Below are 26,729 nucleotides of genomic sequence, written 5' to 3'. Positions count from 1 at the left end.
TTTGTATCATCTTTTTTAGTGGAAGCATGAGATTTCTAGTGGGGAAGCACAAGTTCATAATCATGGTCAGCGGTACAGGAAGAAGGCCTAGTAGCACAAGTCATCCTGAGAAGGGCATATTCTGTTTCGGGCCCATTTCTAAATGGCTTCACTGTCTTTGTGGTGGAGTCGATATTCTCATAACCATCATCGTTGGAGCTCAGGGAGGGCCTCCGATAGGAACTGTGACTAATGACAGTGTAGCACACTTCCTCAGAACCACTGCCATTCTCATGTTCCTGCCAAGCACAGAAAAATAAAAATAATAATAAATAAAGGATCCAGGATCATCTATCAAATTTGAGCTCAACATCTGCCCTTTGTTTCTTCTTGTCTGATGGTGATCTTACATTAGGTATCCAAACTACTACTCATTATACTTTCATTTCACTTCAAATATTAAAAGGGAAAAGAAGGATACTATTATCCTTCTGAATATTTTTTTAAAAAAGTAATGATATACATTAAGTCACAGGTATTCAGACATAATATATGCAATAATTATATGTCAATAAGTAGTTAGTCAAACTACATAAAAAATAAAGTGTCATAAGATAAAATACGATTAAAATTTTGACCTTAAATACATTTTTGTTGCATAGACCATGAAAAAAATGGAAAACATTAAAATACTGCATTATAATTAAATCAATAAAATGCTTGTGATATAGTATTAAAAGGAATAAACATTCTTTATGTGTCTATTAACCACCATGTGTTCCACCATGTTTGTAAATATAAATGCTAATTCCTGGGTTTAAACATTAGAAAGCAATATGGAAAGCTGAAAAGAATTAATGTTTTTGGTGGTCAAATTATAAGTGTAAATTGACTTAATTTTATTTTTGTTACAGTAGTTTTGAAAATTAAAATGATAAGCTTCAGTAGAATTAGGACAACAATAAGGACAACAACAAACTTGCCAATCATTTAAATCAGTTAAAATATATATTTTTTAATTTTACAATTTTTGCATTAAAAATATAAGGAAAATTATTTAAAACATAAAGTGCTTTACAAGTTCATTCAGAAATTATCAGAAGGACCTATAGCTACCCTTAAATAAAGTCATCTGTATTTTGACATTTATCACACAAGTTAATATTTTTATTACCTGATTAGAGGCAGATAAAACTTCTTTGCCTAAAGGATAAAAACAAAAATTGACATTTTTGGACTATCACAAGTTAGGGGGAAAAGGTTTTCAATACAGTGATCTAACTGCAAAGAAGCCCATCATCTAAGCATGTGACATTATCTCATGTTGTTATGGAGGTTCTCAGACCTGAATGACAAGATCAAGAAAGAATATATGTTCAGGAAGCATTAATACTATGTTTCTGTGTAAGTGACATGCACCATATTTGCTGAATAAATGTGGATTTTGGAATTGGGTAATAAAATTTTCTCCACAAACATGCCATAAAAATAAAGTATGGAAAGTTCAAAGAAAAAAAACACAATTATATATGAAATTTAGGATATAAATTTGATTAAAGTATCATAAGGAAATCATATGTATTTTTTTAATTTTTTAAAGTTTACTAACTTTTGAGAAAGGGAGAGACAGAGTGCAAGCGGGGTAGGAGCAAAGAGAGAGCAGGAGACAAAGAATCTGAAGCAGACTCCAGGCTCTGAGATGTCAGCACAGGGTCTGATGTAGGGCTTGAACTTGCAAACTGCGAGATCATTACCTGAGCCAAAGTCGGATGCTTAACCGACTGAGCCACCCAGACACCCCATATAATTTTTAAAGATAAGCAATCATAGAGATAGATACTCAAATAACAAGATTAACTATTTCAAATTAAATACAAATATATTCAGGCTAATTATATCTGTCAATGCTGAAGTAGTTTGTATTTTTGTTGTTAAGATTAGATTCACAAGTACCATTTTTTAGATACTTATATATTCACTTGTTCATGTCAATTTTTAAGAGTTTATTTTGGTTTTTCATTTCCTTGCCTCAGGAGACATATCTAGAAAGAACTTGCTACAGACAATGCCAGAGAGGTTACAAAACTAAAAAAGTAACCTACAAAATGATAGAAGATATTTACAAATGACATATTTGATAAAGGTTTAGTATCTAAAACATATTAAGAACTTATAAAACTCAATACCCAAAAAACATAATCCAATTACAAAATGGGCAGAAGACTTAAATAGACATTTTTCCAAAGAAGACATCCAGATGACCAACAGACACATGAAAATATGCTTAACATCACTCATTATCAGGTTAATACAAATTACAGCCATGTTGATACCACCTCACACCTGTCGGAATGGCTAAAATTAACAACACACAAACAACAGGTGTTGGTGAGGATGTGGAAAAAGGGGAACCTTCTTGCACTGTTGGTGGGGATGCAAACTGGTGCAGCAACTGTAGAAAACAGTACGGAGGTTCTCTAAAAAGTTATAGTGTTTGTTTTAAAGTATAAATTGTTCAATATAAGTATTGCTACTCTGGATTTCTTTTGACATACATTTGCATGATAAATGTTTCTCTAGCCCTTCACTTTCAGTCTTTTGGAAGAGCAACTTAAGATCACTCAATGGCTGTTCCTACCCATTCAGCAGCCTGAACAGTGGGAGCTGCAGACTAGTTTTCAGTGGCAAGCTGAGTACTCCAGTCTTCAGTAGGGAACTGCTGAATAGGTGCAGAGGGCACCTGCATGCCTTCAGGGCAGTCTGCGACTTCAGGATGAGTGAACTCAGGAGGTGAAAAAGTACATTCACCTGGAAATTGCTCCTTGATCACAGTCTTTTCAGCAGAGGTGTGCTCTTTCTTTTCAGGATCTCTGTAGAAGTAGAGATCAGGTATGATATCCCTAAGTGTTCACAGGCTATGATATCATTCATTCAAACAACTTCCTGGGCAAGCATCCACCAGATCAGACCCATTTAGTGAGCTCCCTATTATTGCACAAGATGGCAATGTCCACATAGTGCAGAGGAGAGTCTGTGTTACACAGAGCGATGTTGGCAGGTTAACATAAGATGCCTCTGTGAGAGCTGGTTGTCAGCCCTGGGATCAGTAGCCATCAGAGGTCTTGGTTCCCAGAAGACCTCCTGGATCTAGTTAGTGAAGTTTCCAAAAATGAAATGGCCAGCAATAAGTGTGGCTCCAGTAGCATCAACACACTGCAGCCCAGCTCGCTGGCCAGTACTCCTGGATGGGATAACACTGACATCAGCCAGGTTTTCAATGGCAACACAGGCACAAGCTGCCAGCAGAAGCTTCTCTCAGGTTCTCTTCAGATCTATGATGTAGGTGCCATAATTTTTCTTTTGTAGATATACTGTTCCATTTGGAAGTCAAGGTTGGTGCCACCTATATGGGTTCCTGCCACAAGGAATTTGAGGACATCCTCCTCATTCATTTGCAGGACATCAAGTCTCTGTATTTTTCCCTTTAAGTTATGACTAGAATGCAATATGATATGAATCCCTCCCTGGGTAGCATGGAAAAGGATGGGTCTTTATTTTTTCAATCCATTCTGACACTTTATGTGTTTTGAGTGAAGTATTTAGTCCATTTACATTCAAAATAATTATTGATATATATGTATTTATTGCCATTTTATTACTTATTTTGTGGTTGTTTCTGGAGATTTTCTCTGATCCTTGCTTGTCTTTCTATGCTTTCCTGATTTTCTTTAATGGTATATTTGGATTCTTTCTCTTTATTGTTTGCATGTTTACTACTGGTTCTTACTATATGGTTACTATTACATTTGTATACAAACTCTTCTTCAAATTGAAATCTATATTAAGTTGATAGTCATTCAAGTTTCAACCCATTTTTCCCCTTCCCTCCCCTGTTTTATGTTATCATATTTTATAACCTTTTTTTCTAGTGTGAGTTCCTTGACCAAATTTTACAGATATATTCATTTTTACTACTTTTCTGTTTCATGTGTTTACACTGTCACTTGAGATCTCTCCTTTCCACTTAAAGAGTCCTCTTTAGACTCGGGGGGACAAAATTACAGAGGCAGCTGGGAAGATGGTGGCGTAGGAGGGTGCTGGGCCCACTGCATGTCCTGCTGATCACTTAGATTCCACTTACACCTGCCTAAATAACCCAGAAAACCAACAGAAGACTAGCAGAACGGAGTCCACAAGGCCAAGCGCAGACGAGAGGCCCACAGAAGAGGGGCCCTTCCCTAAGCGGATCTCCTAAGGAAAAGCGAGCTGAGCCAGCCCCTCCCGCCTCTGTGCACTTTGCGATCCACCCCAGCTAATACGCCAGATCCCCACCACCACAAGCCTGGCAGTGTGCAAGTGGCCCAGATGGGCCACGCCACCCCACAGTGAATCCCGCCCCTAGGAGAGGGGAAGAGAAGGCACACACCAGTCTGACTGTGGCCCCAGCGGTGGGCTGGGGGCAGGTATCAACCTGACTGTGGCCCCGCCCACCAACTCAAGTTATTCAAGACAGCACAGGGGAAGTGCCCTTCAGTTCCGCACCACACCAGGGACTATCCAAAATGAAGAAATGGAAGAATTCCCCTCATAAAAACGTCCTGGAAAAAACAACAGGTAATGAACTGATCAAAAACGATTTAAACAATATAACAGAAAGTGAATTTAGAATAATAGTCATAAAATTAATCGCTGGGCTTGAAAGCAGTATAAAGGACAGCAGAGAATCTATTGCTACAGAGATCCAGGGAATAAGGAACAGCAAGAAGGAGCTAAAAAATGCTATCAATGAGCTGCAAAATAAAATGGAGACAACCGGGGCGCCTGGGTGGCGCAGTCGGTTAAGCGTCCGACTTCAGCCAGGTCACGATCTCGCGGTCCGTGAGTTCGAGCCCCGCGTCAGGCTCTGGGCTGATGGCTCGGAGCCTGGAGCCTGTTTCCGAGTCTGTGTCTTCCTCTCTCTCTGCCCCTCCCCCGTTCATGCTCTGTCTCTCTCTGTCCCAAAAATAAATAAACGTTGAAAAAAAAAATTTAAAAAAAAATAAAATAAAATAAAATAAAATGGAGACAACCAAGGCTCGGATTGAAGAGGCAAAGGAGAGAATAGGTGAACTAGAAGATAAAATTATGGAAAAAGAAGAAGCTGAGAAAAAGATAAAAAAAATCCAGGAGTATGAGGGGAAAATTAGAGAACTAAATGATGCACTAAAGAGAAATAATCTATGCATAATTGGTATTCCAGAGGAGGAAGAGAGAGGGAAAGGTGCTGAAGGTGTACTTGAAGAAATCATAGCTGAGAATTTCCCTGATCTGGGGAAGGAAAAAGGCATTGAAATCCAAGAGGCACAGAAAACTGCCTTCAGACATAACTTGAATAGATCTTCTCCACGACATATCATAGTGAAACTGGCAAAATACAAGGATAAAGAAAGAATTCTGAAAGTAGCTACAGATGAATGTGCTGTAACATATAAAGGGAGACCTATAAGACTCCTGACCCATCTCTACTGAAACTTGGCAGGCCAGAAAGGAATGGCAGGAGATCTTCAATGTGATGAAGAGAAAAAATATGCAGCCGAGAATCTGTTATCCAGCAAGTCTGTCATTTAGAATAGAAGGAGAGATAAAGGTTTCCCAAACAAACAAAAACTGAAGGAATTCGTCACCACTAAACCAGCCCAACAAGAGATCCTAAGGGGGATTCTGTGAGACAAAGTACCAGAGACATGACTACAAGCATGCAACCTACGGACATGACAATGACTCTAAACCCATATCTTTCTATAATAACACTGAATGTAAATGGACTAAATGCACCACCCAAAACACATAGGTTATCAGAATGGATAAAAAAAGAAGACCCATCTATTTGCTGTCTACAAGAGACTCATTTTAGACCTGAGGACACCTTCAGATTGAGAGTGAGGGGATGGAGAACTATTTGTCATGCTACTGGAAGTCAAAAGAAAGCTGGAGTAGCCATACTTATATCAGACAAACTAGACTTTAAATTAAAGGTTGTAACAAGAGATGAAGAAGGGCATTATATAATAATAACATGGTCTATCCATCAGGAAGAGCTAACAATTATAAATGTCTACACCCCGAATACAGGAGCCCCCAAATATATAAAATATTACTCGCAAACATAACCGACCTTATTGATAAGAATGTGGTAATTGCAGGGGACTTGAACACTCCACTTACAGAAATGGATAGATCATCTAGACACACGGTCAATAAAGAAAGAAGGGCCCTGAATGAGACATTGGATCAGATGGACTTGACAGATATATTTAGAACTCTGCATCCCAAAGCAACAGAATATACTTTTTTTCTCGAGTGCACATGGAACATTCTCCAAGATAGATCATATACTGGGTCACAAAACAGCCCTTCATAAGTATACAAGAATTGAAATCATACCGTGCATACTTTCAGAACACAATGCTATGAAGCTTGAAATCAACCACAGGAAAACGTCTGGAAAACCTCCAAAAGCATGGAAGTTAAAGAACACCCTACTAAAGAATGAGTGGGTCAACCGGGCAATTAGAGAAGAAATTAAAAAATATATGGAAGCAAACGAAAATGAAAATACAACAATCCAAACGCTTTGGGATGCAGCGAAGGCAGTCCTGAGAGGAAAATATATCGCAATCCAGGCCTATCTCAAGAAACAAGAAAATCCCAAATACAAAATCTAACAGCACACCTAAAGGAAATAGAAGCAGAACAGCAAAGACAGCCTAAACCCAGCAGAAGAAGAGAAATAAGAAAGATCAGAGCAGAAATAAACAATATAGAATCTAAAAAAACTGTAGAGCAGATCAACGAAACCAAGAGTTACTTTTTTTGAAAAGATAAACAAAATTGACAAACCTCTAGCCAGGCTTCTCAAAAAGAAAAGGGAGATGACCCAAATAGATAAAATCATGAATGAAAATAGAATTATTACAACGAATCCCTCAGAAATAAAAGCAATTATCAGGGAATACTATGAAAAATTATATGGCAACAAACTGGACAACCTAGAAGAAATGAACAAATTCCTAAGCACCCACACACTTCCAAAACTCAAACAGGAATAAATAAAACTTGACTAGAGCCATAACCAGCGAACAAATTGGATCAGTTATCAAAAATCTCCCAATAAGACTCCAGGACCAGACGGCTTCCCTGGGGAATTGTACCAGACATTTAAAGTAGATATATTTCCAATCTTTCTCAAGCTGTTCCAAAACATAGAAAGGGAAGGAAATTTTCCAGAATTGTTCTATGAAGCTAGCATTACATTGATTCCCAAACTAGAGACCCAGCCAAAAAAGGGAACTACAGGCCAATATCCCTGATGAATATGGATGCAAAAATTCTCAATAAGATACTAGCAAATCGAATTCAACAGCATATACAAAGAATTATTCACCATGATCAAGTGGGATTCATTCCTGGGATGCAGGTCTGGTTCAACATTCACAAATCAATCAACGTGATACATCACGTTAATAAAAGAAAAGATAAGAACCATATGATCCTGTCAATCGATGCAGAAAAGGCATTTGAAAAAATTCAGCACCCTTTCTTAATAAAAACCCTTGAGAAAGTCGGGATAGAAGGAACATACTCAAACATCATAACAGCCATTTATGAAAAGCCCACAGCTGATATCATCCTCAATAGGGAGAAACTGAGAGCTTTTTCCCTGAGATCAGGAACACGACAGGGATGCACACTCTCACCGCAGTTGTTTAACATAGTGTTGGAAGTTCTAGCATCAGCAATCAGACAACAAAAGGAAATCAAAGACATCAAAATTGGCAAGGATGAAGACAAGCTTTCACTTTTTGCAGATGGCATGATACTATACGTGGAAACTCCGATAGACTCCGCCAAATGTCTGCGAGAACTTTACATGAATTCAGCAAAGTTGCAGGATACAAAATCAATGTTCAGAAATGAGTTGCATTCTTATACACTAACAATGAAGCAACAGAAAGACAAATAAAGAAACTGATCCCATTCACAATTGCACCAAGAAGCATAAAATACCTAGGAATAAATCTAACCAAAGATGTAAAGATCTGTATGCTGAAAACTATAGAAAGTTTATGAAGGAAATTGAAGAAGATATAAAGAAATGGAAAGACATTCCATGCTCATGGATTGGAAGAATAAATATTGTCAAAATGTCAATACTACCCAAAGCTATCTACACGTTCAATGCAATCGCAATCAAAATTGCACCAGCATTCTTCTCGAAGCTAAAACAAGCAATCCTAAAATTCATATGGAACCACAAAAGCCCCCGAATAGCCAAAGTAATTTTGAAGAAGAAGACCAAAGCAGGAGGCATCACAATCCCAGACTTTAGCCTCTACTACAAAGCTGTCATCATCAAGACAGCATGGTATTGGCACAAAAACAGACACATAGACCAATGGAATAGAATAGAAACCCCAGAAATAGACCCACACAAGTATGGCCAACTCATCTTTGACAAAGCAGGAAAGAACATCCAATGGAAAAAAGACAGTCTCTTTAACAAATGGGGCTGGGAGAACTGGACAGCAACATGCAGAAGATTGAAACTAGACCACTTTCTCACACCATTCACAAAAATAGATTCAAAATGGATGAAGAACCTGAATGTGAGACAGGAAACCATCAAAACCCTAGAAGAGAAAGCAGGAAAAGACCTCTCTGACTCAGCCATAGCAATCTCTTGCTCTACCCATCCCCAAAGGCAAGGGAATTAAAAGCAAAAATGAATTACTGGGACCTTATGAAGATAAAAAGCTTCTGCACAGTAAAGGAAACAACCAACAAAACTAAAAGGCAGCCAACGGAATGGGAAAAGATATTTGCAAATGACATATCAGACAAAGGGCTAGTATCCAAAATCTTTAAAGAGCTCACCAAACTCCACACCTGAAAAACAAATAACCCAGTGAAGAAATGGGCAGAAAACATGAATAGACACTTCTCTAAAGAAGACATCCGGATGGCCAACAGGCACATGAAAAGATGCTCAACATCTCTCCTCATCAGGGAAATACAAATCAAAACCACACTCAGATATCACCTCACGCCAGTCAGCGTGGCCAAAATGAACAAATCAGGAGACTATAGATGCTGGAGAGGATGTGGAGAAACGGGAACCCTCTTGCACTGTTGGTGGGAATGCAAATTGGTGCAGCCGCTCTGGAAAGCAGTGTGGAGGTTCCTCAGAAAATTAAAAATAGACCTACCCTATGACCCAGCAATAGCACTGCTAGGAATTTATCCAAGGGACACAGGAGTACTGATGCATAGGGGCACTTGTACCCCAATGTTTATAGCAGCACTCTCAACAATAGCCAAATTATGGAAAGAGCTTAAATGTCCATCAACTGATGAATGGATAAAGAAATTGTGGTTTATATACACAATGGAGTACTACGTGGCAATGAGAAAGAATGAAATATGGCCCTTTGTAGCAACGTGGTTGGAACTGGAGAGTGTGATGCTAAGTGAAATAAGCCATACAGAGAAAGACAGATACCATATGGTATCACTCTTATGTGGATCCTGAGAAACTTAACAGAAACCCATGGGGGAGGGGAAGGGAAAAAAAAAGAGGTTAGAGTGGGAGAGAGCCAAAGCATAAGTGACTCTTAAAAACTGAGAACAAACTGAGGGTTGATAGGGGGTGGGAGGGAGGGGAGGGTGGGTGATGGGTATTGAGGAGGGCACCTTTTGGGATGAGCACTGGGTGTTGTATGGAATCCAATTTGACAACAAATTCCATACATTGGAAAAAAAAATAAAGTAGATATATTGCCTATCTTTCTCAAGCTGTTCCAAAACATAGAACGGGAAGGAAAACTTCCAGACCTATTCTATGAAGCTAGCATTACTTTGATTCCCAAACCAGAGACCCAGCCAAAAAAGGGAACTACAGGCCAATATCCCTGATGAATATGGATACAAAAATTCTCAATAAGATACTAGCAAATTGAATTCAACAGCATATAGAAAGAATTATTCACCATGATCAATTGGGATTCATTCCTGGGATGCAGGGCTGGTTCGGCACTCACAAATCAACCAATGTGACACATCATATTAATAAAAGAAAAGAAAGTAACCATATGATCCATTCAATCAATGCAGAAAAATCATTTGACAAAATTCAGCATCCTTTCTTAATAAAACTCCTCCAAAATGTCGGGATAGAGGGAACATACTTAAACATCATAAAAGCCATTTATGACAACCCCACAGCTAATATCCTCAATTAGGAAAAACTGACAGCTTTCCCCCTGAGATCAGGAACACGACAAGGATGTCCACTCTCACCACTGTTGTTTAACATAGTGTTGGAAGTTCTAGCATCAGCAATCAGACAACAAAAGGAAATCAAAGGCATCAAAATTGGCAAAGATGAAGTTAAGCTTTCACTTTTTGCAGATGACATGATACTATACATGGAAAACCCGAGAGACTGCACCAAAAGTCTTCTAGAACTGGTACATGAATTCAGCAAAGTCTCAGTATATAAAATTAATGTACAGATATCAGTTGCATTCTTATACACTAATAATGAAGCAAAAAAAGAAATAAAGAAACTGATCCCATTCACAATTGCACCAAGAATCATAAAATACCTAGGAATAAACCTAACCAAAGATGTAAAAGATCTGTATGCTGAGAATTGTAGAAAGCTTATGAAATTGAAGAAATTCAAAGAAATGGAAAAACTTTCCATGCTCATGAATTGGAAGAATAAATACTGTTAAATGTCAATACTACCCAAAGAAGTCTACACATTCAATACTATCCCAATCAAAATTGCACCAGCATTCTTCTCAAAGCTAGAACAAGCAATCCTAAAATTTGTATGGAACCACAAAAGACCGCGAATAGCCAAAGTAACTTTGAAGAAGAACAAAACGGGAGGCATCACAATCCCAGAGTATAGCATCTCCTACCAAGCTGTAATCATCAAGACAGCATGGTATTGGCACAAAAACAGACACATAGGCCAATGGAATAGAATAGAAGCCCCAGAATTAGACCCACAAAAGGATAGCCAACTAATCTTTGACAAAGCAGTAAGAATATCCAATGGAAAAAAGTCTCTTTAACAAATGGTGCTGGGAGAACTGGACAGCAACATGCAGAAGAATGGAACTAGACCACTTTCTTACACCATTCACAAAAGTAAACTCAAAATGGATGAAGGTCCTGAATGTGAGACAGGAAACCATCAAAACCCTAGAGGAGAAAGCAGGAAGAAAACTTCTCTGACCTCAGCTGCAGCAGTTTCTTACTTGACACATCTCCAAAGATAAGGGAATTAAAAGCAAAAATGAACAATTGGGACCTTGCAGATAACAAGCTTCTGCATTGCAAAGGAAACAATCAACAAAACTCAAAGGCAACGAACGGAATGGCAAAAGATATTTGCAAATGACATATCAGACAAAGGGCTAGTATCCAAAATCTATAAAGAACTCACCAAAGTCCACACCCGAAAAACAATAATCCAGTGAAGAAATGGGCAGAAAACATAAATAGACTCTTCTCTAAAGAAGACATCCAGGGGTGCCTGGGTAGCTCAGTTGGTTGGGTGTCCAACTTCTGCTCAGGTCATGATCTCATGGTTTGTGAGTTTGAGCCCTCGTGTCAGGTCTGTGCTGACAGCTCAGAACCAGGAGCCTGCTTTGGATTTGGTGTCTCCCTCTCTCTCTTCCCCTCCCCCACTCGTACTCTGTCTCTCTCTCTCCTTCAAAAATAAACATTAAAAAAAATTTAAAAAAGACATCCAATGGCCAACAGGCACATGAAAAGATGTTCAACGTCACTCCTCATCAGGGAAATAAAAATCAGAGCCACACTGAGATATCACCTCATGCCAGTCAGAATGGCTAAAATGAACAAATCAGGAGACTATAGATGCTGGAGAGGATGTGGAGAAATGGGAATCCTCTTGCACTGTTGGTGGGAATGCAAACTGGTTCAGTCACTCTGGAAAACAGTGTGGAGGTTCCACAAAAATTAAAAATAGATGTACCCTATGACCCAGCAATAGCACTGCTAGGAATTTACCCAAGGGATACAGAAGTGCTGATGCAGAGGGGCTCTTGTACCCCAATGTTTATAGCAGCTCTTTCAACAATAGCCAAATTATGGAAAGAGACTAAATGTCCATCAACTGATGAATGGATAAAGAAATTGTGGTTTATATACGCAATGGAATATTACGTGGCAATGAGAATGAAAGAAATATGGCCTTTTGTAGCAACATGGATGGAACTGGAGAGTGTGATGCTAAGTGAAATAAGTCATACAGAGAAAGACAGATACCATATGTTTTCACTCTTATGTGCATCCTGAGAAACTTAACAGAAGACCATTGGGGAAGGATGGTGGGAAAAAAAAAGTTACAGACAGGGAAGGAGGCAAACAATAAGAGACTCTTAAAAACTGAGAATAAACTGAAGGTGGGGGGGGTGGTGGGAGGGAGGGGTAAGTGGGTGATGGACATTGAAGAGGTCACCTGTTGGGATGAGCACTGGGTTTTGTATGGAAGCCAATTTGGCAATGTTTCATATTTTTTTTAAAAAAAAGTATACTTGTCATGATGAGCACTGGGTAATGTATAGAATTGTTGAATCACTATATTGTACACCTGAAACTAATATACCACTGTATGTTAAATATACTAGAATTTTCAAAAAACCTAATAAATAAATAAAATGTACAATTCACAAGAAAAAAAAAGAAATTCAGGCTACCCAAGAAAAACTTAAATATTTCTAATAGGGCATATAGCTAAGAATCTGTTTTTTTTTTTTTTTCCTGTATGTTACATGTCATTTGGTCAACAGTCTTTGGATTATTAGATTTTTAACAAGGTAAATAAATTATATCTCTAATAAAAAAATGACTACAAAAGTGTAAAAAAAAGTAAAAATCTAAGGAAAACAATATAAATAAAACAAAATAAAAAATAAATCATTACTGTCATACAAAAAGTAATAAGATCAGTTTTGTTAGACAAAATAATAATAATAATAATAATAGTGACATCAAGCAGTGCTTCCTTCAATCCTGTCTAACATAGTATCAGAACCACTTTAGGTGTTTAAATTTACAACTTCCCTTGTATGAAAAATATCATGAAGCAATGACTTACTTTTCTTATCTTGAACTGGATTTTCTCTCTCAAATGTAGCCATTTCCTGCCTACAAAGGAAAGAGATAATAACATGATACACTCCAGTTATCTGAAGCTGAAAACACACTTGAAGGAAATGTTTCACTGCTCTTAACATAAAGTCATTGGTAGATTTAGAATTCAAGTGTTAATTGAAATTAAATCCTGCTTACTTTGTTTCGGAAAAACCATGAAATAGAGCTGATAACACTGTGAGAGTTGATGGTTATGTTAATTAAGTTGATGAGGGGGGTTCTTTTCACAAAGTATACATAAATCACATTTGCTTTAAGTATTTTAAAATTTTGTCAATTATAACTCAATGAAGCAGGAAAGAAAAACCCAAAGTCTAGCAAAAGAATAAGAAGCAGAGAATAAAACTCCATATTTTATGAAACTTAAAGAATTACTAGACTATCATACTAGGTATAATATCATATGTATGTGGAACATATGTGCAATATAGTGAAATTTGGAACAATTTGAGGGAGAATATTGAAAGCCAATTTATTTCTCTGTTGTTCTTGATGAGGGAGGTAAATAAGGTAAAAAAAAAAAAAAAAAAAAAAGAAGAAAACAAAAGAAGGTAAATAAGAAGGTCCAAAAAATTCAGAACACAAATTTACAATGACCTAAATTAATAAGTGCAGACTGGTGATGAGAGAAATAGAGATTATCTCTACAGTGACACGATTCCACACCAGAACAGGGAGTGAGTGGCTAAAAGGAGATTGAGTACCAACACATGGTCTACTATTTCTCTGTCTCCCAGTCTCATAAACTTGAGGGAAAATGTAGACAAAGAATTTTGTAATGACCTGCCCGCCTCAAACAGGGCAATATACACAGAACAGAGATGTGCCCACTGCAGAGGAAGAATTTTTGGTGAGGAGGCAGTCCGAGACAACATACCAAAAGCAAAGCGTGAATCTTAGCTTATTTCTCCTTTGTATCTTTCCTAAAGAAATACACAAAGGTAAACACACACCATGTTATCTCACCTACTTCCATTCAAAACACTAAGCACAAAGTTGCAAACATGAATTAGATAAAATAATAATAATAATAATAATAATAAAAAGAAAGCAGAGAATATATTAAAGGCAGATAGATGTAATATGTTAATTATTATTAAAATAATAAATGGATAAAAAGTAAGTGGCTAGCATAAAGCAGGAAAACAATTGAAAGAAACAATAAAATATTTAGAGAGATTAAAACAGCACTAAAAGCATCAATATGTAAAATCAATTATTTCGAAAACAAGCCAGCAGCATATGCTTGAAATAAACATTAACTTGTAGAAAATGAGAATGTAGTATGGTTAGAGAAAGGAAAATAAAACATAAAGAGATGATGTCATACATACAAAATAGTTAATCTTGGAGATGAGAACCACATAAATGAAACAAAACCATTCAAAGATACAATAAGATACCTGAAATAAAGACTTCAGCCTGAAAATTGATTTTATGGAGAACTAACACAAATCACATGGAACATTGAGATATGCAATAGATTATGCACTTCAAGAATAATGGTAAATTCTAAAACATCCATGAGGAAAACATTGTGAAACTACTTCATCAGTGAGGTGAGTTTAAGGTAGCCCAAACTTCCATCTGAAGGCAAGCCCACAAAATGGTGAGGAAAATAGGATTACAAGAATCCTATGACTCTCCAATAAATGAAAATGGGTATTGTCAAATATATTAGTATTGAGGGGATATAAAACCTATGAATTCTTTAGGAAAAAAGAACAAATCAGAAGATGACTGTAAAACCACATTTCAATTTTATAAAATGCAAAGTCATGTTATAAAGAAGTTGTTGAATGATGAATCTAACCTGTGCAGCCAGCTCTGTGGTTGAAGGTCTGGCCATAATTCATCTAATTTGAGTTTTTTCCTTATAAGAAGAGGCAATTTGGACACAGATAGTCATAGAGCAAAGATGATATGAAGACACAGGGAAAAGACAGGGATATAAGCCAAAGTGAGAGGCCTGAGAAGAGACTCACTCCCTAGCACTTTGATCTTGGATTTGAGGCATCAAGAATTGTGACAAAATATATTTCTGTTGAATTTCCCAGTTTATGGAACTTCATCATGGTAGCCCAAGCAAAACGAATGCAGCCTAATATGTAGAAATTAGTTCAAACAATATTAAGTGTTAATACATACTCACTCTTATCCTCTTTGTTTCCTGCAGGGGAGTTGCCTGCTATTCCCCAACCTACCTTGACCCTTCCACCACATGGGTCTACACACATATTACAAGATAAAGACAATAAACTGCTCTCATTTCAGAACAAAGATGGACAGGATATGACATAGATAAAGACAAAACCACAAATACCTACAATTGTGATGAACTATTACTTACCAAAATAGAATCAATATGAAGGCAAGAAAAAAAAATGAACATGAACTGAAACAAAGTAGTAGTAGATTAATTTCTCTCAGACAGCAAGAAAAAATCAAGAAAAATAAGAACAGAGAATATCTGAAATACATAACTAATCAAGTTTCCTGGGGCACCTGGGTGGCTCAGTTGGTTAAGCGCTACCTTCAGCTTAGGTCAAGATCTCGTAGTCTGTGAGTTCAAGCCCCACATTGGGTTCTGTGCTGACAGCTCAGAGCCTGGAGCCTTCTTCAGGTTCTGTGCCCCTTTCTCTCTGTACCTCTCCTGCTTGCTCTCTCTCTCTCTCTCTCAAATGAATAAACTTTAAAAAAAATTAAACATCAAGTTTTCCTAATAGATAAATTTCAAAAAGTATGACCCTTAAAAAAACCCATCATTGTAATTTTCAAAGTCTATGGGGCATAATAAACAAAATGCTAACTAATACTTATCAAATGCTGGTTCCACTCAGGCATTGTACTAACGTATGAATGTTAATTTTTAAAATGTTACCTTTACAATCTAAAGTTACAGTATTTTTAATTTTAAAATTATTTTCCATATGAAGAAACCACAATTTAAAGAATATAAGTAACTTGTTTCAATGTTGAGGCACAATAGATGGTAAAGAACTTTGATAAAATCCACAAGCAGAAATAACATTATAATGCACTAAAATCAGAACTTATTATCAAAAATAGAAAACAAATTTGGAATTAAAAACAACTCATATTCAAGAAAACATAAAAAGCAAAGTAACAAAATGTTGGAAAATAATATTTTCTTTAGCAACACATGGGATACATACAGATAAAATATTATTTAGAGAAAAATTTATATTCCTGCATGTCCAATTTTTAAATAAGAAAAAAAATAGAAAACACAAAATTTAAGTTTTGAATTCTAAGCAATTAGAAGAGCAACAGTGAAAAAATAAGGAAAGCAAAAATAAAAACCTCATAATGATAAAAGCAATGATACTGTGATATCTTGAGAAAAAAAGCAAAACAGAAATCAGATCAGTGGTTGCCAGGGGTTGCTGGTGAGGGGAAAAGTGATAAAAATATTCCATATCTTAATTGAGATGACATGAATGTATGTTTTCCTAAACTTATCACACAATTTACCTAACAGTGTGAACTTTATGGTACTATAGCTCTATAAAACTATATTTTAAAAAATTAAGTGACTTGAAAGACCTCATACTATCCTTAAAAATATGTTTAAAATAATGAATTAAATGATAATATTCTAGTGAAAATAAGATAACCAAAACTGACTCAGGAAGATGCACAGAACATAACATCATTCAAAGAACATCATCCTATCAAACTAACCAAAAATGAAACTGAATTTAATTCTAGCCCACTTAAGTTTTATATTATATATATGATTACAATTGACTTGGGTAGTCAAAACAATTGAAATCTTCCTCACCAAGCTGACTGGTTAAAATTCTGAATCCTATTCATAAAATTTGCAGTCACTCTGGAAAATGGTTTGGAGGTTCCTCTAAAAGTTCAAAATAGAACTACACTGATGATCCAGCAATCACACTGCTAGGTATTTACCCAAAGGATACAAAAACACAAATTCAAATGGATATAGCACCCTGATGTTTATAGCAGCATTATCTACAATAGCCAAGATATGGAAGCCCAAATATCCATGGAATATTACTCAGGCATAAAAAAAGAATGAAATAGGGGCGCCTGGGTGGCGCAGTCGGTTAAGCGTCCGACTTCAGCCAGGTCACGATCTCGCGGTCCGTGAGTTCGAGCCCCGCGTCAGGCTCTGGGCTGATGGCTCAGAGCCTGGAGCCTGTTTCCCATTCTGTGTCTCCCTCTCTCTCTGCCCCTCCCCCGTTCATGCTCTGTCTCTCTCTGTCCCAAAAATAAATAAACATTGAAAAAAAAATTAAAAAAAAAAAAAAAAGAATGAAATATTTTCATCTGCAATGACATGGATGGAGCTAGAGAGTATTATGCTAAGTGAAATAAGTGGATCAGACAAATGCCACATGATCTCATTCATATGTGGAATTTAAGAAACAAAATAGATGAGTAAAGGGTAAAGAAAGAGATAAAGAAAGGCAAACCAAGAAGCAAACTATTAACTATAGACAGCAAACTGATGGCTACCAGAAGGGAGGTGGGTGGGGGGATGAATGAAATAGATGAAGGGGATTAAGTCCCCCCTTAGTGTGATAAGCACTGAGTAATCTATAGAATATTGAATCAATATATTGTATGCCTGAAACTAATATAACACTCTATGTTAACTAACTGGAATTAAAATAAAACTTTAAAAAAATCGTTTAGATGGGAACACCGTAGAACATTTCATTTTTCTTCATTTAGTTATTGTCTGTTTATAATAAAAACTTGCATGTATTTGAAAATGTCAACACTTCAATTCCTTTAAAAGGGAAAATTAGAAAAGAACAGTAGCATAGATCTCATTTCAGACATGATAAAGCAAAAGCCGAGTTTAAATGACTTTGCGTTGTACAGAATGTATTTGTGGCAGCCTGAGAAAAGGATCTTGGTTCAATAACATCACCTCTTCAGCCACACACTATAAAGGGGAGTTCATTACAATGGCGGCATAGCCACCCTACTGTCTCTACCTTTTCCTCTGTGAAAAGAAAGCGTAAATTAAATACTTAGGGAATGGCTAATTACTCCAAACATCATTTCATATCACCAACAAATATGGGCCTTCCCCTCAATCCCTCATTCTTTCCCACTTAGAGAAAAAGAAACCATCTCATAGATAAAAACCCAGATGGTGAGATGCAATGATTAGGAAAGAGGTTGAATACAAAGATATGAAAATCCCATGGTCAGCAAAGAAGGGAGGGTGTTTCTTTCTATATAAGCTGGGGCAAGTTATCAGTGTGAGAAAGCTGTTGTTTTTCCACTCTTTTTTTTTTTTTTTTTTTTTTTTTTTTACTTTGAGTATCTTGTAAAGGTTGGGCAACAGAAAGACAATGGCAAGTCAAGCAGTGGTCAGAGATTCAAAGAGCACATGGACTATAAAAAGCTAAACTAACAAATATAAGATTACCAGTTGATAGAAAGGTTTAATGCAGTACAGGAAATCCATGGGGTGTGGACGCAATGTTCTCACATCATGTACTTAAGGACATTTTTGGGAGAACAGTGTGAGAGTCAAAATTTCCAGGAAGAGATACTTTCAGGCATAAGGACAGAAAATAAAAACCATGAGTGCTAAAAGAGCAGTACTAGTGCACAGTAGGGCATTGACTTCAGGCTGAGCTTGGTGGCTTAAAGAACATTAAATGACAGCAGAATTCCTGGAAGATAATGGCTGAGGATGGGGAGTGGGGAATGAGAGTAGAGAGGCATTCAGGGGTCAATCCTTATAGGATTGTAGTCCCTGGTGAAGAGTTTGTATTTTATTCTGAATACAGTGGAGAACAATTGAAGGGTCTCGAGGAAAAAGCATGATGAGACTTATATTTCCCAAAAATTATTCTAAGTGTGAAGAATAAGTTGGAAGTGTGTCCATTGTAAATAGCCAACCTGAAATAACCATCCTTTATTTCAGTTCTGTTTGTACATGTACTTTGTATAACCATGAAGAAATGAAACACGTGCACCAATAGCCCATTATTTTTAGGGTCTCCAAATAAACTTCTGCCAAGTCTTAGAGGCAAAGACCAAAGAATTCTATCATTCTGTCCAGCTCTAAGAGGTCTCAAATAAGATGTTAACTTTTGTGAGACAGAGATTCTCAGTCTCTTTTGAGACAGAGATAAATCTCAGAGAAAAATACTCTGATATGCTGTGTTCTTACCATTTTCTTTCCACATGTTGGTTTACTTTCTTGTGCTTCTTTTGATTGTTTCTCAGGCAACTAGATGGAAACACATAGAAAAGAAGAGATTCTTATCTCCCTTCAAATGTCTTCACCCCCTTTTCTTGCTTTCCTTACCGTTAAAACAAAGTCTGCCCTTTTCTTTTTGACAAACTTCTTTGTCCTTTAGAAAGGGCAGGGAGTCACAGATATAGAATGCAGTTCAGAAATTAACCACAAGAGGCCAAGCCTACAATAGGATGAAATGGCTACAGTCTGATCTGTCAGAAGGTGGTGGTAGGGGCCAAGAATAGAGAAAGATCCTAACCACAGAAAGGCTTGACTTCTCTAGGATGACCAGAGGAGACCAGCATCTCAGGTGCATCCATCCCTGTGGAATACTAGCACTATCAACCTTGGCCATGTGATCCAGAGCAAGATTCTTCAAGCCTTGCTGTTTGGCTATACATATACATACAGAACATTATGATCCTCACCCACCTTCAGAGAAGTTGGTTGTGCATATTACTCTTGATGTTTTCCCACCAACTATCATCATCCTTATAAGAATCAAGCAAGCAATCAGTGATGGAACTGAGGTGAGAGAAATCAGTGGCTTTCTTGCTTATACATAGTGAGATGTATAATAGTGAGATACAGACCCAAGCTTGTGATTCAGTGAATCAAATTTTCTTCTACACCAGTTGTCCAAATCGTATTTCTTTGAATGTTTTCTTTTCCTATATTATCACATCCCAAACATGTGTCTGTTCTCCTGCTTCTATATAGAAGATTGTATGCAAAATATCCCAGACTATGATAGCAAGATCCCCACTCTTGCTTGCCATCAATATTTACAGAAGACATTTCCTCAGTGTTCATGTTTAAAAGCTCAATATCATCATCATATATGGGCATATTTGACCAGTAAGCAAAGAATAGAATACATATGTATTTGTTAAATACAAAGTAAATCAGATTTTTGGAAGAAGAGTCCTTTGTGGAGATAAGTTCTGACATACAGATTTCTGGATAATATTCACTAACGGTTAAATTTGGATGTAATGATTACCAAATAGCATAGACTGCAAATCAGACAACATTTAATTTTAGTGTCCTATGTGCTCTCTTCTTTTTCCCTAGAGCCTGGTTTTCTCATAATTCCATTTTTCTAAAGTGGCCAATGAAGAATCTTATAAAACAATTCTCCTTGAGATTATTAATAGTTCACTGACTTATCCTTCTAAGACATGTTTGCATTTTAAAGTTAAAAAAAAAAACATAAAATCCTTAACATTAGCAGGAACCTAATTGAAATTCCATGTCATTATTACTGAACAGAAATGAACACTAAATTCTGCTGTACACTAAGTATTTCTTTAATCAAGCAAAATTTAGATAATGTCAGGCCATAAACATTTGTTGACTGAATTAAGGAATCATTAAAACTAATAATTAAAACAATAAACATTAAATTAACCTTAAAATGTATCTTGGTCAAAGTGTTGAGATCAAATGTAATTTTGCCATACTTTCTGTGTTTTTTGACAATTATTTTTTTTTTACTTCCCAAATATTTGGCATAAGTTTCAGACATTATAACTTCATAAAGGAAATCTAAATACCAAAAAATCAACAATTTTCACTTGATTTCTTTTTTTTTAAATTGTTTTAACGTTTATTTATTTTTGAGACAGAGAGAGACAGAGCATGAACAGGGGAGGGACAGAGAGAGAGGGAGACACAGAATCCGAAGCAGGATCCAGGCTCTGAGCCATCAGCCCAGAGCCTGACACAGGGCTTGAACTCACGGACTGCGAGATCGTTACCTGAGTTGAAGTCGGACGCTTAACCGACTGAGCCACCCAGGTGCCCTTTCACCTGATTTCTTTATGAAGTCAATCGAAAATCAAAAATTAAATATCTAAAAATGTACATATGTCAGGCACTGTAATGTAATAAGTAATCCTTATTTTAAAGAAGGAAACAATAAAGAAAATTTCCTGAAATACTCTTAAAATGATATGAAAGCCATAGAAGACAATTTTCAAGATATAAATAAAGGGAAATGTGAGGCTCTGCTCTGACAGCACAGAGCCTGCTTGGGATGCTCTGTCTCCCTCTGTCTGCCCCTCCCTGGTTCATCGTCTCTCTCTCTCTCTCTCTCTCTCTCTCTCTCTCTCTCTCTCTCAAAAATAAACATTTTTTTAAAAGTCTTTAAGAATTTCACAAGATTATCTCATTATTTTCTATAATTACTGTATGATGTGGTTGTTATTATTACCCTCATATACTATGATCATGAAATAAATAAACAGGCAAATAAATGTGGGTTGCACAGTTGGACATATTGATTAATTGGTAATGGGAGATATTTTATTCCAGTAAGTAAAATAAGGTAATTTCTGTCTAGAGCACCCCTTTCACTGGTGATTTTTTTTATTTATCCAGAATATTTTTTTACATTACAAAACAATTTTGTCAATTATATCTTAGTAAAGTTAGGGAAAAAATATGTACCTCCTAAGGAAAGTCTACAAACTGCCTATGGAGTATCCCTCTCCGCCAACTTCAACCTTGGATTTGATCAAGAAGCTAGATAAAACATCAGTTTATAATTACAACTTATAAGAGACATATTTGAAACAACAGCATACAAATGTAACCAATAAAATCCAGATCATTTCTTCAACAGATAAATTCCAAGAGGGATAAACAAGAGTGGAAAAAACCCTAACAGTTCAAAGGAACTTTAGACAGCTATTACTTAATTGGAATATATGGGTAGTATTTGGATTTTTTTAAGTTTTTATTTTAATTTCAGTTACCTAATATACAGTATTATATTAATTTCAAATTTTCAATATACTATTTCAATGCTTCCATATATTACCTGGTGCTCATCAAAACAAGTGTACTCCTTAATACCCAACAATGATGTAATCCATCCCCACACCCGCCTCCCCTCTGGTAGCCATTAGTTTTTCTCTCTATAATCAAGAGGTCATTTCTTGATTTGTCTCTCTTTTATTTTTTTCCATTGGCTCATTTGTTTTGTTTCTTAAATTCCATATATGAGTGAAATCATATAGTATTTGTCTTTCTCTGACTTATTTTGCTTAAGATAATACTCTCTAGCTCCATCCATGTCATTGTAAATGGCAAGATTTCATTCTCTTTTGTGGCTAAATAATATTCCATTGTATATACATACCACATCTTTATCCATTCATCAATCCATGGATACTGGGGTTGCCTCTATATCTTGGCTATTGTAAACAATGCTGCTATAAACAAAGGGGTGCATGTATCCCTTTGAATTAGTGTTCCTGTATTATTTGAGTAAATTATTGGTAAACTTTGGAAAGCACATTAGCATCATTGCTTGAAGGTCCTACAATTAGATAAAAAAGGAATAGATAGTTCCCAATAAATTTCACCTTGGAAATCCCTTCTTGCTTTTCCTATAGTACTGAATACATTCCTTGGTTTCTTTGATTCCATATCCCCATATTCAAAGTAGGGGTATGAATATTGCCAGATCCTAGATTTAGTAGTGAAGATAAAATGAAACAATTCATATAAGCTAGAAAGAACATGGTAGGTGATTAATCAGTGAGAGCTGTTTTTTATCTACTTGTTTTCAGGTTCTTGTGCTATATAGTGTATATTTTGTCTCAGTGAATCACTCACAGGAATTATGTAGTTCACAAGGAACATCATTCAATGAACATTCATCCTCTGACTCCTGAAAGTACTCACTGACTGCAGATTATTTTATCTATGCAGTCACAAACTCTCTAAGAGCCAAATATCTGCATGAGTGTTTTCTTCCCCAAGTTTAGAAGTTCTTTAGAATTATTTTCCCTTTAGTTTCAAATTTAGTTGCATTATGACCAGACAACTGGTGTGGAGTTAAGTGCCCATGTTTCAAACGGTGTTATTATCAGAGTGCCTGCATGGCTCAGTCAATTAAGTGTCCAACTCTTGATTTTGGTTCAGGTCATGATCTCGTGTTTTGTGACACTGAGCCCCACACTGGGCTCTGTTCTGACAGCATGGAGCCTGCTTGGAATACTCTCTCCCTTTTTCTCTGCTCCCCACTGCTCTTTATCTCCCTCCCCCACTCTTTCTCTCAAAATAAATAAACATTAAAAAATAAAATTTAAAAATCAATGCAAAAAGGGACACGACTAAAAATGGAAAACTCCTTTTAATCTCAGTATTCTGAAGCAGATCATCGTTCTGGAATGAGAATTATACATGCTTCTTCATAACAGCCAAAAGAAAAAAAAATTATAGAAAGCCTACTTTCCATAGAACATAAGCACAAGTTTCAGGGATTTTTCAGGTTTTAAAGGCACTGTCATTGTAATCAGAGGATCCATAATCTAAAAGACTTGTATATGTATAATCATGACACTAGGTAGAATGTGGTTAGCGTCATAAATGCACATAAACCATTTACAAGTCACAAAAAAGTGAAAGGATAATTTCTGGCAGAGATAAGAAAGATGTAGAATTTGGCCAGGGCATTGCAGAATGAATATTTTGATAAGGAAAGATGGTTGAAAATGTACTTTTGACTAAGAGTTCTGATAGCCAGTGCACACAAGCTTAAAATTAAAAGAGTAACCAGTGGTCAGATTGATAAGGATATAAGGTCCATAAAACATATTTATGGTAGAAAGGGCAAAAAAGTATATTTAACAAAATTAATTATACTTTCTTTAAATCCTTGCTTTGTGCTAAGTTCTAGAGAGACACAGAGACAAGGCAACAATTACCCTTGAGAGATTCCCTAGTAAATAGAAAAAAGTTGATTAGAGTTTGGTTGCTAAGTCAAGTGATGGAGGCAATGCCCAAAGTGATAAGAGAACAAGAAGGAGGGACTTAGTAAAACAGAATATATAAGACCTCAAATTGCAAAACAAGTGGTATATAATTTACATGTTAGGTAGTGGGAAATGGATGTGCCCAACTGAAACACAGGAGTAAGATGATTAGAGTTTTGCCATGGGCAGATTAACGCAGTTGTGTCAAAGAACACAACCAAGTGGCCAAAAGTTACATTAAATAGTGCTCAACATTACTAATCACTAGGGAAACACATATCAAAACCACTTTCCCAAAACCAATATTTCTCCCTCAAAATAAATAAACTTAAAAAAAAAGTGGGCAGAGGATCTAAATAGACTTTGTTCCAAATAAGACATACAGATGGCCAATAGGTCCATGAAAATATGTTCCATGTCACTAATTAGTGGGGGAATGCAAATCAAAACCACAATGAGATATCACCTCACACCTGTTAGAATAGCTACCATCAAGAAGAAAAAATCAAGTGTTGGCAAGGATGTAGAGAAAATGGAACCCTTTTACACTGTTGGTAGAAATGTAAGTTGACCTAACCACTATGGAAAGCAATTTTTGAATTAAAAATTGAACTACCATATAATTCAACAATCCCGCTTCTGTATCATATAGCCAAAGGAAATGAAAACAGGGTATCAAAGAGATATCTGCACTGCAATGTTTATTGCAAAATGACTTACACTACTCAGGATGTGGAAACAATCTAAGTGACTATCAATAGACAAGTATATAGAGAAGATGTGACAGATGATGGATGGATGGATAGATAGATAGATAGATAGATAGATAGATAGATAGATAATATATGTTATGTATTATATAATATAAGGCATGACCTTGAGGGCATTATGCTAAGTGAAATAAGCCAGACAGAGAAAGACAAATATCCCGTATCTGTGCAATTTTAAAAAGCTAAATTAGTAGAAACCAAGAGTAGAATGGTGGTTACCAGGGCCGGGGGTGGGGAATTAGGGAGATATTATTTAAGGGCCCAAACTTGCAATGAATACATAAATATGTCTGGAGATGTAACTCACAGTATAGTGATTATAATCAATAAGATTATATTGTAAATTTCAAACTTGCTAAGGGACTAGATCTTAATTGTTCCAATCACAAAAAAAAAGAAATGATAATTTATGTGTTGTGATAGAGGTGTTTGTTAACACTATGGCAGTAACACAGTACAACATATATATGTATCAAAGTAGCAAGTGGTGCGCTTTAAATGTGTACAATGTTACATGTAAATTATGTCTTAATTTTATTTTTACTTTAAAAAAAATTTTTTAATGTTTATTTATTTCTGAGACAGAGAGAGACAGAGCATGAGTGGGGGAGGGGCAGAGAGAGAGAGGGAGACAGAGAATCGGAAGCAGGCTCCAGGCTCTGAGCTGTCAGCACAGAGCCCGACGCGGGGCTTGAACTCACAAACCGTGAGATCATGACCTGAGCTGAAGTCGGTCGCTCAACCGACTGAGCCACCCAGGCGCCCCTATATCTTAATTTTAAAGATCTACTCGTGCTATATAACACAAGATAATAAGATTGTGTGGAAGGAGTTAAGGTAAGTGGATGGGAGAGTGAGGTGCTGAAAAACAATCCTCTAAGATTAAGCAGAGTGATGCCTATTATCCATATGTATTCTACAACTTCAAAAGCACTCAAAGAAGATAAGGAAGGATAAAGTCACCACAAAAAGGCACTACTTAGATCAAAAGGATTGGTGTACATTATTTTGTATCCATGACTTTCAAGAACTTGACTGTTTATTCTCATACAGAGAGACCCCATAAAGTTGAAGAGTGGGAAGATAAATCCCATACCCAGATGAGAATAGAAAGGTGCAGAAAGATTCAAGTGACTACAGACCAAGGTTCCTGAATAAAATGCAAAATGCACAGTTAAATTTGAATTTCAGATAAAGAACAAATAATTTGTTTAGTATAAGTATGACCAAGCAATAATGCTCCAAATATTACATAAGGCATATATACACTAAAAAAATAGTTTATCTGAATTCAAACTTGAATTGGCATCCTGTGTTTTTATTTTCTAAATATGGTAACCTTACAACCTTTCCAAAGTAAAGCAAAAGGAGTGAGTAAACTGAGGCAGTGAGAGGTCACTGTGAGTTCTTAAAGAATGCTGTCTTCAGGTACACACCTCTTAAAGCAAACTGTCTCATCATTCAAAATGCATACACCCAGTCTCCTTTTCCCTCTTCTTCCAAGAAACAGCCTTGCCCAGAGCCAGACTTACTTGAGTTCTCTCAGTAGAGAATTCCCCATTTTCTCACTGTGACCCTGTTTTTCAGCTCCTGAGTTTCACTCCACTTTCGGCAACAACGGGCACAGTTATGAGCAGGACGTTGCATCTGACCACTGGCTTGTGTGGTCACAGCCATGAGCTGCTAAGGGCTGGGCATGGTAGAGAAGGCAGGAACTGCTCT

General features: G+C 36.5%; 1 protein-coding gene across 2 annotated transcripts; it reads right to left on the bottom strand.

Annotated features, from left to right (window-relative positions):
* GCSAML (germinal center associated signaling and motility like) lies at positions 1-26,729 on the bottom strand. Of its 2 annotated transcripts, XM_025920206.2 has the most exons (5): positions 26,540-26,729; positions 19,403-19,462; positions 13,157-13,206; positions 1,154-1,182; positions 1-278 (listed from the first exon to the last, which is right to left on the bottom strand). In XM_025920206.2, the coding sequence occupies exons 1-5, from the start codon at positions 26,566-26,568 to the stop codon at positions 36-38; spliced, it is 411 nt and encodes a 136-aa protein (XP_025775991.1). In that variant the 5' UTR covers positions 26,569-26,729; the 3' UTR covers positions 1-35. The 2 variants fall into 2 exon arrangements, with proteins under 2 accessions (XP_025775991.1, XP_086563652.1); XM_086707526.1 differs by lacking the exon at positions 19,403-19,462.

The sequence above is a fragment of the Puma concolor genome, chromosome A1, assembly GCF_028749965.1.
Source record: "Puma concolor isolate L17-30 chromosome A1, mPumCon1.1.hap2, whole genome shotgun sequence".
Taxonomy (NCBI): domain Eukaryota; kingdom Metazoa; phylum Chordata; class Mammalia; order Carnivora; family Felidae; genus Puma; species Puma concolor.
Note: the sequence above shows the minus strand (reverse complement) of the source record. Positions and strands in the feature narration are given on the sequence as shown.